Source organism: Symsagittifera roscoffensis, chromosome 8 (genome assembly GCF_963678635.1).
Source record: "Symsagittifera roscoffensis chromosome 8, txSymRosc1.1, whole genome shotgun sequence".
Classification (NCBI taxonomy): domain Eukaryota; kingdom Metazoa; phylum Xenacoelomorpha; order Acoela; family Convolutidae; genus Symsagittifera; species Symsagittifera roscoffensis.
This window is the reverse complement of record NC_087069.1, coordinates 33,947,254-33,960,910: the sequence shown is the minus strand read 5'-3', so window position 1 is coordinate 33,960,910 and position 13,657 is coordinate 33,947,254. Positions and strand designations below refer to the sequence as shown.

At 35.5% G+C, this 13,657-nt stretch overlaps 1 protein-coding gene across 1 annotated transcript; it reads left to right on the top strand.

Annotated features, from left to right (window-relative positions):
- Positions 1-697: 697 nt before the first annotated feature.
- On the top strand, positions 698-8,350 carry LOC134853284 (tetratricopeptide repeat protein 12-like). The gene is made up of 3 exons (XM_063869256.1): positions 698-886; positions 1,287-1,783; positions 6,449-8,350. The coding sequence occupies exons 1-3, from the start codon at positions 706-708 to the stop codon at positions 8,144-8,146; spliced, it is 2,376 nt and encodes a 791-aa protein (XP_063725326.1). The 5' UTR covers positions 698-705; the 3' UTR covers positions 8,147-8,350.
- The last annotated feature ends 5,307 nt before the right edge of the window (positions 8,351-13,657 follow it).

Here is a 13,657-nt window from a genome sequence, read left to right as displayed (position 1 = left end):
CTGTTACAATAGTTGCAAGGCCGTTGCGAGCAACGGTGAAGGGTAAAACCCAGCCTTCCGAGTTATTGTGAACTGGATATTAAGAAGCTTGATTCACCGGATTCAAGAATCCGGAAGGGTCTCGGGACGTGGACTTTTATGAACTTATATTGAATTTTAGCATCCGTCATGTCCTGACTTGAATTTAATTAAGATCTTAATTCGTTTTGACAAGAATGAGGAGCTAGAAGTAGAGGGGGAAGGGTTGATCCATCTTCGATGGAGATGATGATTTTTATATACTGAACAAAAACAATAGTAATATAATAAGTAGTAGCCCTGTTTTTAGGAGTGACCTCGTGGTCTGGGGATACAGAGACCCAGCCATGAGCTCACTAACTTTGCATGTAATTCAGTTAATTTGAGCGTTCTGGTCGAAGCCGGAGAACAGTAGCGTTTTTGTCAGCCTGATGTAAGAAAGACCACCGAAAAGTACTGGCTTGGTAGAGACGGTGAAAAACATGCAAAGCTCTGTTTAGACGCTAGCCAGTCGTCTTAAGACTTAGTTTTGTTATCCGTCGATATGTATCTTCCGGGCGAATGTTACAAGTATTTCGAAAATGGTTTTGTGCAAACAAACTGGTTTTGTGTTCTATGGTACTTTTGACCTTCGTTTTGTTTAATAGCTTGTCAGAAAGAGTAGATCGATTTTGCTTCTAGAAACGTATGGATTCGGGAGATCTAGATTCGTTTTTGGAGAAAGTGGACCACGTTACCGATGTTATAAAGGGTTTGGCAGACAACGACCAAACTGCAACTGATAAAGCTAATGAGATGCTGAAAAATGGAAAGAGCTCAGAATGTCTTGGATTCAATGCAACACGCATAAATAAGGTTACAGAACGAGGTTTGTCCGAATCTTTGCTCTTTAGTTGTAGCATTTAACTTTGTTGTTTGGTTCAAATTTGGCATCTTCTCATGCCCTAGTATATAACATCAATCCACTAAAACAAGTGGTAGTCAGCTTCTTTCGTTGAAATTGGGCTTTTTTTCGATGGATTAGAAATCATTTATATGTTGATTTTCCTTCCCAGCGGCATATGTCGACTTCTGAATTAATTATCAATTTTACCCAACAAAAGAAGTTTAATTTTTCCGTTTATCTACTGTAGTTTTTCATGCTAAATTTACGTACTACTATTTTTTAAGATGAAGAAGACACATAAGTGCAATAGAAGCAGGGCTGGATTTTTCCGTTTATCTACTGTAGTTTTTCATGCTAAATTTACGTACTACTATTTTTTAAGATGAAGAAGACACAAAAGTGCAACAGAAGCAGGGCTGGATGGACGAAATTGCGGCGGATGCTGAAAAAAGAGCCAGGAATCGAGCGATTCGCAAGAAGGAGAGCGATCAATTCAAATACAAAGGTAACAAAAGTTTAGCTGAAGGTGATCTACAGTCAGCCTACAATTTCTACTCACAAGGAATTGAAATTATGAAAGATAACCTACCTCTTTGGACCAATCGAGCTCAAGTGTCGATTAAATTGAATCGACTGCAAGAGGCTATCGATGATTGCGACTTTGCCTTCAGAATTGAAGAGGGATGTCTGAAAGCATTTGTACATAAAGCGAAAGCACTGGCGTTAATGAAAAAGTATGAAGATGCTCGTAGTTGTCTGCAGGATGCGTTAGAAGATGAATTTAAACCAACTGCAGCTCGTAAAAAGACAGTGGCGGAGTACATGGACTTAATAGATGAGATGGAAAATGAATATCGTATGAGTGAATTGGCAGATAAAGTGAGTAAATGTTACTTATCTTCCCTTTGGTTCTTCTGGATTTGCTGAATTTTTGTTAAATTTCTCTGTAATGTTCAGCTGAAATACGGTATCAATCGTACAGTCCCCCTCCAATCGATTTAGGGGGAGAAAATGTGGACTGTCCAAAAGTGAGTTAGATCCCCCGTTGTCAAAAGATTTTATCAGGGTTGTTGTTCCGACCACTGAAAGTAGGGAGGAACTTTGTATTCCGATGTTTGTTTGTTTTTCAATTTTTTTGTTTTCCACGCCAAATCAGGTGCCTTTAATAATCGTCGAAAGGGGTTGAGTGGTATATCATATTAAAGCCCTTTCAATCGTGATTCGACCGACTCTGAAAATTTTTGATAACATTTTCTCATTGTCGAGAAAAACATATTTGAAGATTTAGATCTTATTTCAAGCGAGTAACGCCAGCGAGCAGGCTTTTTACAGAATCTGACAGTGCCTGTTTTTTTTTCAACCTGGAAATATTCAGTTTCAAAAATTTGCCGGCTTCTGTGTTTGCGAATGCTGTTTCGGCTTAGTTGGCTTGTAGAAATGTTATTTTTTGCTGTTTTTCGCTTTAAAAATTTTATTCTGCTCAAACGGTTTCGGTGTATATTTTATTGCTTCAGTGACCCAAATTTTGATTCGTTTCAAGGGAAACATATATTTTTGCTTCACTCTGGAGCGCTCAAATTATTTAAAATCTTAGAATAGAAATTATTCTAAGTTTTTCATGGCAACAATCTTGTTTCGGTTTTAAGGGAATTTACCCAAGTTTTTCGGCTTATACCGCTCGATAAAGTTTTTAGATTTCCAATGAACGCCGTCGATTGTGTTTCTTGGCATGTTTTGCGCTAATAGATAATCAGTGGTGATAAGTTTCAGTAGTGGTTTTTTCATTTTGTTTCTGCATTTTTTGGACTTAGTGGCTCTCGTTTTATCCTGTCTGCTAGCTTGCAGTGCTGTTAATATGTGGTATCACAAGTGGCGCGAAGCTTCGCTTTGCTTTTGTGTTTTAAATTTTGAAGATTTTTTGTTGATTTTTGGGTAAGTGCAGATTCGCCTCTCTGACTAATTAAATCTGCAATTTATTTCTTAATTGGAAGCCAGATTTATGTATAGATGTAGGCGAACTGTTCAATGTTGGTACAAGATTCGTTCATGTCGAGTACCGGTCGGATATTTCTTGTCGTTTCGGATTCATGATTTGTAAAAGCAAAAAAACCAAGTGATTGTCACTTTATAGGTTGCGAACATTTTTGTGGGAAAGTTGTTCACGCTCAAACATAATTTTTCGACGTTTTACTATTGATTTCTATTTTAGTTCAAAACATTTCCTTTGTTGAAAGGAAGGCAAACTCCTCCATCGAACAGCAAAAGTCTTACGGTCACTAAAAACATGAATAAATTCTATTCAATTTTCCCAGCGGCAAAAAAATTACCTATTGATCCAATTTTCTCTAAATGGGATATATAAATGCTTTAGTACAAGTGCCAATTCTGATAAGCAATTTTTGAAATTTATCATTGTTTTTTCAAAATTCGAAAACTTATAAACGTTCAATCATTTTTTTGGTTTCCCTGTTTTCCAACAGTTACAAACACATCTGCTGATTAATTTCCTCTAAATTGTTATTTAGAGTCAATAAACGAGAGATGTATACAAGAAAATTTAAATATTGATCATGATCAGGCTAAAATTTGATTTGAGTTCAAGGGAGAGAACGTGTTGTATGAAGCTACTCTTCGTAAGAATCTATGCCCAAATTTAATTTGAAAAAGTTATCGCCCTCTTAAAAACATCTACCCTCCCAAATCTGATTTTTTGGGTTAAATTAAAGGAACAGATTGTATGAAGCTCCCCTGTATGATCGGCTTGGCTACGCCCAACATTTGATGTTTTGACCGTTTTTCGGAAAATTTGACTTTTCTCGAAAATTACCGAGCCAATCATTGAGTGTTCTATCGAGAAACCCAGTTTTGGCAATCTTTTCTTCTCAAGCGTTTACGACCTACATTTCGCAGAAAAAAGTTCGTGCTTTCGGAAAGTCAGTTTATTACTCATGCGTTAAGCAAGGGTATTGCAATCGGGTACTAGACTTTTCCCGTAAACGACTTTGTAAACAGGATGAATTCTAAAAGGTCCCCTCTTCTAGAGGATCTTCTGACTTGCTCAATTTCTTGAAAATTCAAATAAAGCACTATCCTTTAATTAGTATTTAGTTTAAGCCCGTTTCAGGTTGTAATCATCTTTTTAAAAAAAAAAATTATTGTTTTTACGGGTTTGTGGTTTTCGTCCTAGTGTCTGTCGATTGAATTTCCGTTTTTTTAAAACGCCATTTTTATTATCTTGTAGGGTTTTATTGGTTTGCTTTTTAAAGTATGCATTTTGTTACAATTTAAACAGTGTTCACCTTTATTTTTCAGATTTTTTTTGCATCGCAGATTTTTGAGCTTTTACTGTTTCTTAGAATCTTTTTGACTTTTCTTAATAACTACTTCATCAAATTTGAGATAAGAAAAGAACCGGTAACGAGAATTTTTCGAGAGAATCGGTAGCGAGTTTCCCCGTAGAAAGTTGATTTTTTTTTGCAAATTTGGTTTCGTTTAGGCTTGTTGGGAGAGGGATAAGCACTCAGCTTATCAATATTATAGAAATAGCTTCAGTTGACTACAAACAACTTACTAAAATCCATAGTAAAAGCGAACATCATTTTCCCCATATATATGTTTGTTCACACGATGTCTGAAATTGTGGTCATCTCTACTTTAGTCAATGCATGTCTGTCTATTAAATGCCCGTTCTATTCGAATTTTTTAAATGTTGGTTGTAAGTTTACCAACTCCGATTTCAGTATGTCAGTTTTTATGTTTTCTTTTTCTCTTCAGTCGGCTTGAAATGTTTCGGCTCATCATATAGCGGCCTAGAGGCCCTAATTTTGTAAATCTATTTTGAACTTTTAAACTCAAAATTCTAATTTGATGATTGAAGAATAAGGTCCCGAGAGAAGACCACAGATATTCGGTTGAACTAGCTTTTTTCGGTGAGCCGCTGTTATATCTCCGATTCATTTTTTTGTGTTTTTCTAATTAAGATTCGAAGGTATTGAAGACTCTTTTATAGGTCTTGGTGATTTTTTTCAGGAAAAACTCTTGAAATGCTCTGATAATTACAAAGGGCATTCATAGATGTTAATGAATATATGAATGCGTATAGGTTTTAATGCACTTTTTGAGTTCAATCCAAATTCATCTGCTAAAACTTAAGTAAATTGCGCTCTCCAATTAAAAAAGCTGAAATGGCGCTAAAAACTGGAAAACTGAACGTGGGAAACTGGATTTCCTAGCGGAAAAGAAAGTTACCTATTGTTCCAGTGTTTACACAAGCAAAGTATTAGTCGAAAATATTAGTGTTCATTTTGATCAGTAACCAGCTATTAAGTACAGCCAATGCCAAGGATATAAACACAGATTATTATATTAGAAATAGCACTTTAGCTTCAAGGTATCATGGATCTGTAGCGTTTAGGTAGGGAAGGAGACCCGTAACAAAATAGGATGATTCGAAACTGGGCAGGGTCGGATGGTTTTAATGAACTTTTTTGTTCACTAATTAAAATGCGTTCTCTCTATAAATTGAGGCATGTTAGTTGGTTTTTTTTTTCAAATTGACTGGTACTGCTAATGCGTCATAATTGGCTTGCGTCACCTAGAAATTATTTAGACTCATAATTGGCGTGCATCACTTAAGCAATTCATTCAGTTTTTCAATGTAGCGTTATTGGTGATATTTTTGCTTGTGTATGCTAACTACAACTTCGACTCTGTCTGAATTTGGGTTAATTTTATCACAGAAGTGTCAATCGTAAATTGTTGTTGTATGTAATTCAAACAGCGTCGGGGCCATTAATTTTTTCTTTGAAATTCGAAAGTTGTTCATACTACTATAAAGGTCGTGATGAAATTTTTTTTTTATGTTTTTTTTTTCAGTTAATAGTCTTAACAATTGTTCACGCTCAAATCTGATTTTTCTGCGGTTTGTTTTTTGATTTCTTTTTGCGTTCAGTTCATTTCATTGGCTTAAAGGAAGACAAATTCCCTTTGTTATTGTTACCATTGACTTCGAAAATTGATTTTAATTATCAGATTCACCACCTTAGAAAAAATTTACTTATTGATTCAGTTTTCGCAATTTGGGTTAATTTTTACAAAGAGTATCAATCATAAATTATTTTTAGAAATTCAAAGAGCTTTAAGGTCATCTTTTTTTTGAAATTCGAAAGTTTCTAGATCGAGATTTTTTCAAATCGGAAGTTCGAGATTTTTTCAAAAAAAAGTCGGTGTTTTTTTCCGTTTTCTCGCGTTCGTTGATTCTGGTCCAACTGACTGATGGCAATGTTTTCTTTGACTCTTTCGCAACTCTTATGGCTATGTTTTTTGTGCTGACTGGTAAATTCGCCTTATGTGCTAGGAGCTAGTAGAGATCATATTACGACCTTAGAGAAGCAGTCTGTTTCAGGGTATTGGTCAAAAAATGGTGTGTAATTGGGATAGGTCTAATATGTTGGTTCCAAATTTAGAAAAAGTATGCAACTTGTCTGTTTGCTTTCTCTTTGCTCTTAAATGACTTAAGTGTTAACTTTATCTGTATTCTTTTAGGCAAAGGAATCAGGATCTAATGAGTTCAAATCGATAAACGAGTGTGTCACCTGTTTGACGAAACCAGAGCAACCAAGTCTGTACTACATCGGAGCCATGCAATGTCTCCTGTCTCTCGTACTAAACGAACAAGATAAGATTCTGGCTCGAAAAGAAGGCGCACTTGACATTTTAGCACAGTTTATTTACCAAAAAGGCACATCTTTGTTGAGCTGCTCAAATGAAAGAACTGGAAACGAAAAAATCTCGAAGAGTGCGAATAGCGCTGAAGATGGAGATATGATGATTTTGATTAGTTCTTTCGATGTTTTGAGGTCATTGTCGACGAATTGCTTCAGTAATCTGGAGTATATAACTAAAACGCATCTGGACAGTTTGAAAGTTACACTTGATTTGTTGTCATTGCAAAATGGTACGAAAGTAGAGCTTACAGTATCGACGTTGCAATTTGTTTCTGCTCTCTTGGAAGATAAGTTTTGTCGAAGATCCTTAGTGAATAGTTGGGGTGGGGATTCAATCGTTAATTCAGTTTTGGCTGCAACAAATATTGCTACTATGAATGAGGAAAAAGCAGCTAAAGTGTCTTGGAAGAAGAATAATGAAATAGTTCATATGACAGGGTTGGTGCTCTTAAACAAACTCTCGGAAATGAAGGAATTCCAGATTATTATCAGCACAAAGCTACTAACTGAATCGGCAATAGAGAGCTTGACCAAGTTTATCGGAAATGAAGACAAAATGTCGAATAAAAATAGAAATGCGATTCTATCGGAGGGAGCGATCCTTATCACACACATGGTAAACTCAGCCGAACTGGGAACCTCAAAAGGATCCAAAGAAGTTGAAAAGCTGTCGAGTGCTCTAACAGGCTTAGTTGAGAGCATACTAAGTTTGTTGGAAAAAACAGCTGCGCAATTGATTCAGAACAAAAACAAGCCATGCGTATCTTTGACAACCACCAATAAATACCTGTGCCTAATTTACTCTTTCTTGCAAAGCGAAGAATTAAACACGGAATCAACGAAAGAAAAAGCTCTCAAAGTTTGCGACCAATTCATATTGTACGTAGACCCGCCGATAAAATCGATTTCAGAAAGCGATGAACTGACTTTAAGCTCAACAATACTTGCAATTTTGAAATCAATTTCGGCAAAATCAGACAAAACCTGTTTAAAATTGTGGACTGGAAATAGTGTAATCAAGCTAATAAGCAGCCTTATAAAACTGTACAACAGTAGTTTGAAAACAGAATCTTCTTTCGATGAAAGCGGACTGGAAACTAGTTGCCAAGTTGCAAGTGGATTACTGGCTGTTATTTTGAAGACCATTCCTACGAAAAATCGATTGCGTTACTGGACTGATTTTGATACCAATTTGAACCAACTGCTAACTAGTCTCAAATTGACATCCGATATCAAATCTAGTGCGGCTGAAATTATATGTGCCAATAGTGCTTTAGCGTTATCATTTCTGTTGGATTCTCTAAATAGTGCGAAGGTGAAATCGTTGTCAGAAATGCACCCTAATATCTGCCAAGAAATGTTGGCAATAGCTTCAAATCATACCAATGATAAAGTGAGAGGGAACGTAGCTATTGCATTGAGCAAGTTAGTCAGCAAAGACCAGAATCAGCTGGATCAACTGAGGAAACTTGATGGCCTGAAAATTTTACACGACTGTGTTCAATTTGTGGACTAGCTTGAATAAAAACCAAACAGCGGAAAAAAACGAGCAGCAAATATGATCGAACAAAATACATATTTCACAAAATGTAAACTAGTGAACTTTGTTCAAAATTGTGTATTTTATAAACTGTAAATTTGTCTATTTGTACATAATACGATAATACGTTATAGTCTATGCATAATTGATTGTGGTCATAACATACTGAATAATTCAAAATTTGATGTGTCAATGAACGAAATGAAACGAAGATTTAGGTATTGTGATTTTTTTCAGGAAAAAGATTTAAAAAAAAAGCTGTCCACGCTCAATTGTGAGTTTTCGCGTTTTTTTAAATTTCGAGTCCGGTTTTTTTTCTCAAATTCATTTGCTGAAAGGAAGGCAAATTACGCTCTTCAATGTCGAAAATGCAATAGGGGAGAAAAAGAAACGGACAGTGCGTAAAGTTTTAAACGGATTTTAATTTGCAGAATTGCCAACGGAAAAGAAATTACATGACTTAGTTTTGGGTTAGTTTCATGGATTGGGTTACTTTCATCTCTGAGAGTTCCCTGATTAAGTTAGTTTTATTGAAGATTCTTGAAACGGAAAGAGCTTTAACGTAATATGCTTTTTTCTTTCAATGTCAAAAAGTAAGATAACCTTTTTTGTTGGCCGTTTTCAGTTTTTAGCGTCAACGAAAAAAGTGGTCGACCACCTGTGTACTGGGCTTTTGATTGTTGTTCCGTTTTCAATTCTTTTTAGTTTTCCAAGCTTTAAAATCAGGTACCACAAATAATCATAAGACAGGGGCGATTTATATATTGTATTAAAGTCCTTCTCGTCGTGATTTGAACGACCCAAAAAAACTCTACAAAAATGTCCTTTTGTCGAGAAAACTGGTTTGAAGTTTTTGAGTTTTCGTCTATTTTCTAGCAATTTTGAGTAATATATGAAAATTAAAAAATTAAGCTAACGAAACTTAGTTTTACTTAAAGGGAAATTGATTTTGGAAGCTTCCTGGCTTTTCTCCGGTAAAAATTTTCTAACAAAAGTTTTTCGTACAAAATATTGAAAAAAAAAACAAAATTTTTTTCGATTTGGTTTATTTAATTTTTTTATTACCATTGAGTTCGCTTATGACCATTGAATTCGTTTATAACTTATTCAAAATTTTCGTATACTTGTATCATTACACGACGTAGAAAGAAGATACTAATTTGAAGAAGAAAGTTTTTTTTTCTGAAAATGTGGTCGGAACATTCTGTGCTACTTGCCCAGCAACCAGCTATCATTGTTTTTTTTTGTTCCGACCATTCAAAGTTTTGTATTTGAGTGTCTTTTGATTTTTTCCACGAAACATCAGGTACCCTTAAAATCATCGGAATGGGTCGGTTGAATGATATATCATATTAAAGCCCTTTCATTCCATTATCGAGAAAAACAGGTTTGAAGTTTTGAATTTCTAGTCGTAAATTCGAGCAAAGAAAACAAGCTAGCAGGCTTGCAATAGCCTTTTATGCTTAATTTTTTAGTTTTACTTTAGTACAGTTAGTTTTTGGAGTTTAATAGCGCCATTTGGGGGATTAAAAAGTCAACAAATTTTCTGCATTTTTTAAACTTCTGTTCTTCTAGTCATTTTTCTACATAAACTGTAGTCCAATTGGCCTATTTTACTATGAATGTTGAACATGCCTAAGTTCTAGCTCTAGTTTTCATCACGCAAAAAAAACGATACTCAATTGAAAACCATCACATTTCGTGTTTTTTTTTCTAAAGCTGGTGGGAACATTCTGTTCTACTACTGACACAGCAACCGGTTTTCCTTTTTTTTATTTCAAACAGGCGAGAAAGAACCTTAAGCATGCTTTTGAGGAAAACAATGCCGAATTATTAAAAAAGATTGAGCATGGAAAGACACGTAACGTCTCCCATAAAAACAAACTAGGAGCGGATCCAGTATTTTCTCGTTCGTATTTTCCATCTCTTGTTCGTGCTGCCTCATGCATCTACACATTTCTGAAGATGAAGACCTACCGGTGATTTCACGTTCATATTTTGCTCAATTATTGTGGCTAACTATCAATCAATGTGCCTTTTGTGCGTTGAGTTGCATCAACAACAAGACAATACGTAAGCAAACAATAAATTAGAGAACTGATTTCAGCGACGGTAAGAAAAATTGTAACTTTAGAGCGAAGAGTAGTAGTCTAATTCCGTTACTTGCAGTGGGTACTTCTGCAATACTGAACAAAGTTAAACGCAAACTCAGATTTTTAGCCACGAAAAGCGCAGTTTTAGAGAGCAATTTGCACAATATTGAACATGAGTTGCATTAAAGTTTTCATAGCTTTTAACAAATTTATCGGGCAACGTCTGAAGTTTTTGAAATAATTTTGACTTTCAAGCTGAAAATTATTAGAAATAATTCGTTGAAATTTCGCGTTTAAAAATGACCTCTAAAAAGCGCAATCATTTTGGTTTGCTCTTTTGACAGTTCATATGCAGTTTTGAAAATTCGGTAATTTCATTTATTATTTGCTGTCGCAAAGTCAGAATTATTTCAGAAATTTAAGACGTTGTCCGATAAATTTGTTAAAAGCTATACATCAATCGAAAGCGAATTATCTAAACGAACCAATTTTTGTTTTAGGGTTTGACCCGTTTATTGTTTCGACGATACGAAAGTAACGGAATATTTGTGCTCGGGGTGGGTTTTTTTTCTTCAGACAAATTTCGACTTTTTAACTAGCCATTTTTGACGGATTTTTTTTGTATTATTCGAAAGCTATTGTTGTCTTGAGCTTAAATTTGAAAAGATATTTCACCTGTGATCTTTTTTCGTAAAGTTATGGGGGTTTAGAGACTGGCGTTTTGGCCAATTTGGGACAATTAACGCGCGATATATTTCGCGCTTTTAACGCGTAAGCGGAGACTCAACCGTTCTAGAAATTGTTCAAAATTGGTTGAATAAAGCTTATTCGCCATAATTGATTGTTACTAGCAGCGAAATCTATTCTTTTGTACTTAATATTGCGTATGGGGGTATGATTTTCATGAAAAATTTCATTTTTTTTTTAAATTTCCATTTTATTACATTTTTTTTTTGTTATTACTGCTCCATAAACCTTAAAAGGCTGTCGGAACATTCAGGGCTTTGCCCTGATACGAGCAGTCTTGTTCCTTTTTCAAATTGTCAGTTCTCAACATCTGCAACAAATTTTCCCAGCAGCATAGAAAATTTCAGAACGCCTGAGTTTCAAAAACTTTAGTTTGAACGAGCAATTTTTCTTGCTTGGTTTTTTTAAACTGCATTAAAAATAATATGAGTCTCTTAAATAGCAGGTTTTTCACGCGGTTAGGAAAATCCACTGCGGATGGTGAATGTCCAAACCCAGAATAAACTGGTAAATCCTTGAATTGAAAACTGAATAATTTCATAAGCCATCGGTTGAGATATTATCTTTCCTGAAAATTGAAACGATTAGTTACCAAAATGAGAGTATATTTTCATGATCAAAGACAGTTTAGAAAATAAAAGCTGACATTGGGTTTCATTTTCGCCTTTAGCTGTGCTTTCAGAGCCGATTCCTATTTTTTGAACCAGACTTTAACAGGGCTACCTCGAAGGTATTGTTGGTAACCATGTCCCAATCAGGACCTATGACATTTGAAGTTAACTTCACTAACAGTTTTTTCTATAATTGTTGTATTGTTTGTTTGTGAGGTGATTATTTGTTAGTTTACAGCCGCATGTCAATATTGTCTTTGCGCAAATCTTTCTACACCCTAGTCGATTACAGCAAAATAGAACACATAGGATTCATCGAAAGCACGCGCTACACAAGTTCTAGCAATTTAAACAAACAATTTGAAAAACATTATGGTTTTTTGTTTCAGGTCACAAATCGAAAAAGTTTTGCGTTCTAGTTCTAGCATCAATTTGTCCTCCCCTTCAAAGATTCTTGCAAGAAAACCTCCCTTGATCGACAAGGGAACCCCAAAAATAACGCACCTTTTCAGCGTGACTTAGAAAAAATGACAGTAGAAGACAAACAAAAAATAATCTCATCGGGATCATAACCATGCAGACGACTGAAACAGCTGAAATGCTATCCCAACGAATTGTGATGCCATTCCAAGTAAGTAAAAGTTTGATCAGAGGCAGTTGAAAATTTTTTGCTATTGCGTTTCACTAGTGAATCACACACAGCACTGTACTAACTTCGATGCAATCCTCTACCTAAAAAGTAAAGAGACAAAAGTTGACCATACCGATTCGAGAGCACCTGCTTTGTCCGGAAAACTTCGCAAGGTCAAAGAATCTGAAATGAAGATGTACAGCAGAAATTGTTTCTTGGAAATAAGTGCGTTACGTTCCCTGATTACGCTCTGACAATTACATTGTAACCTTTCTATCAAAGTAATGTACTGCTTTAAAAAATTTTATCGTTTTGCCGTAATTAAACAAGGACCAGTTTTTTCGAAAAGAAAAATGCAAAGCCTAAGGAGTAACAGGCTTTTGATATTAAATTTAACTTAGATTTAATTTAACTTTGATTTAAGTTGGTAAGTGGTGTTTGAGTAAAATATATTTTACTAATTGGTATTTTTGTTTGATTACATCTGGTTGGCTCTTTTCTCGTCCGAAGCCATCTGCGTATTTAAAAAAAGATTTATCTATTCCCATTGTCCGATTGTTACAGCAATTGTCAGGCAAGAGATTATTTAGGCCATGCACGAGAGATTATTTAGGCCATGCACACAAATTTAGTCATCACATTTTACCTTGTAACACCCCTCGCTAATATAAAGCTTATATTAGGTGGCGAAAAAGAAAAAACCTTCCAGTTTCCTCAAAATTATCGAATCATATAATAATTATAAATTGCTGGCAGGTGCCTAAAAGTGTGAAAGTTACAGAGTACAGACATTCCGAGAGAATTAACTAAATAAAACTGCAAAATAAGTCATGATAGAAATACAAAAGAATTGAATTGCATAAAGATTGGCTATTGGTGAAAGCACTTGAAAAAAAAACGTAAATAATGTAATGCTGTCAAGAGCGATAATGCTTATTAACACTTCTGAATTGTAAAATGCGTACATTTATACAGTTTTGATTTTGAGAGGAAGAATCTCAATGACCCAGTTGAGGTGGTCGAATTATGTTTCAACCGTATGTGTTGAACGAAATCGGATTATCGACCCGTTTTGAAAAAAGTTTTATAGGCGAAAGAAGCTGAATGTCGACGAAAGTCGATACATATCGGCCAAGATCGACCAGGGTCCATACGCGAGTCGAACGGAGTCGATACATGAGTCGACCAGGCCCGATACAGGATTCGACCAGGCTCAATACATGACTCGACCAGGCTCGATACAGGAGTCGACCAGACGCGATACATGAATCGACCAGGTCGATACATTTGTCGACCAGGGTCGATGCATGAAACGATCGGGGTTGATACAGGAGTCGACCAGGGTCGATATATTTGTCGACCAGGGTCGATGCATGAATTGACCAGGGTCGATGCAGGAGTTGAC

Coding starts and splice junctions, on each gene's coding strand:
- LOC134853284 (XM_063869256.1), top strand. CDS start 706: ATGGATTCGGGAGATCTAGATTCGTTTTTGGAGAAAGTGGACCACGTT. Junction 887..1,286: donor AAATAAGGTTACAGAACGAG/GTTTGTCCGAAT, acceptor CTATTTTTTAAG/ATGAAGAAGACACAAAAGTG. Junction 1,784..6,448: donor TGAGTGAATTGGCAGATAAA/GTGAGTAAATGT, acceptor GTATTCTTTTAG/GCAAAGGAATCAGGATCTAA.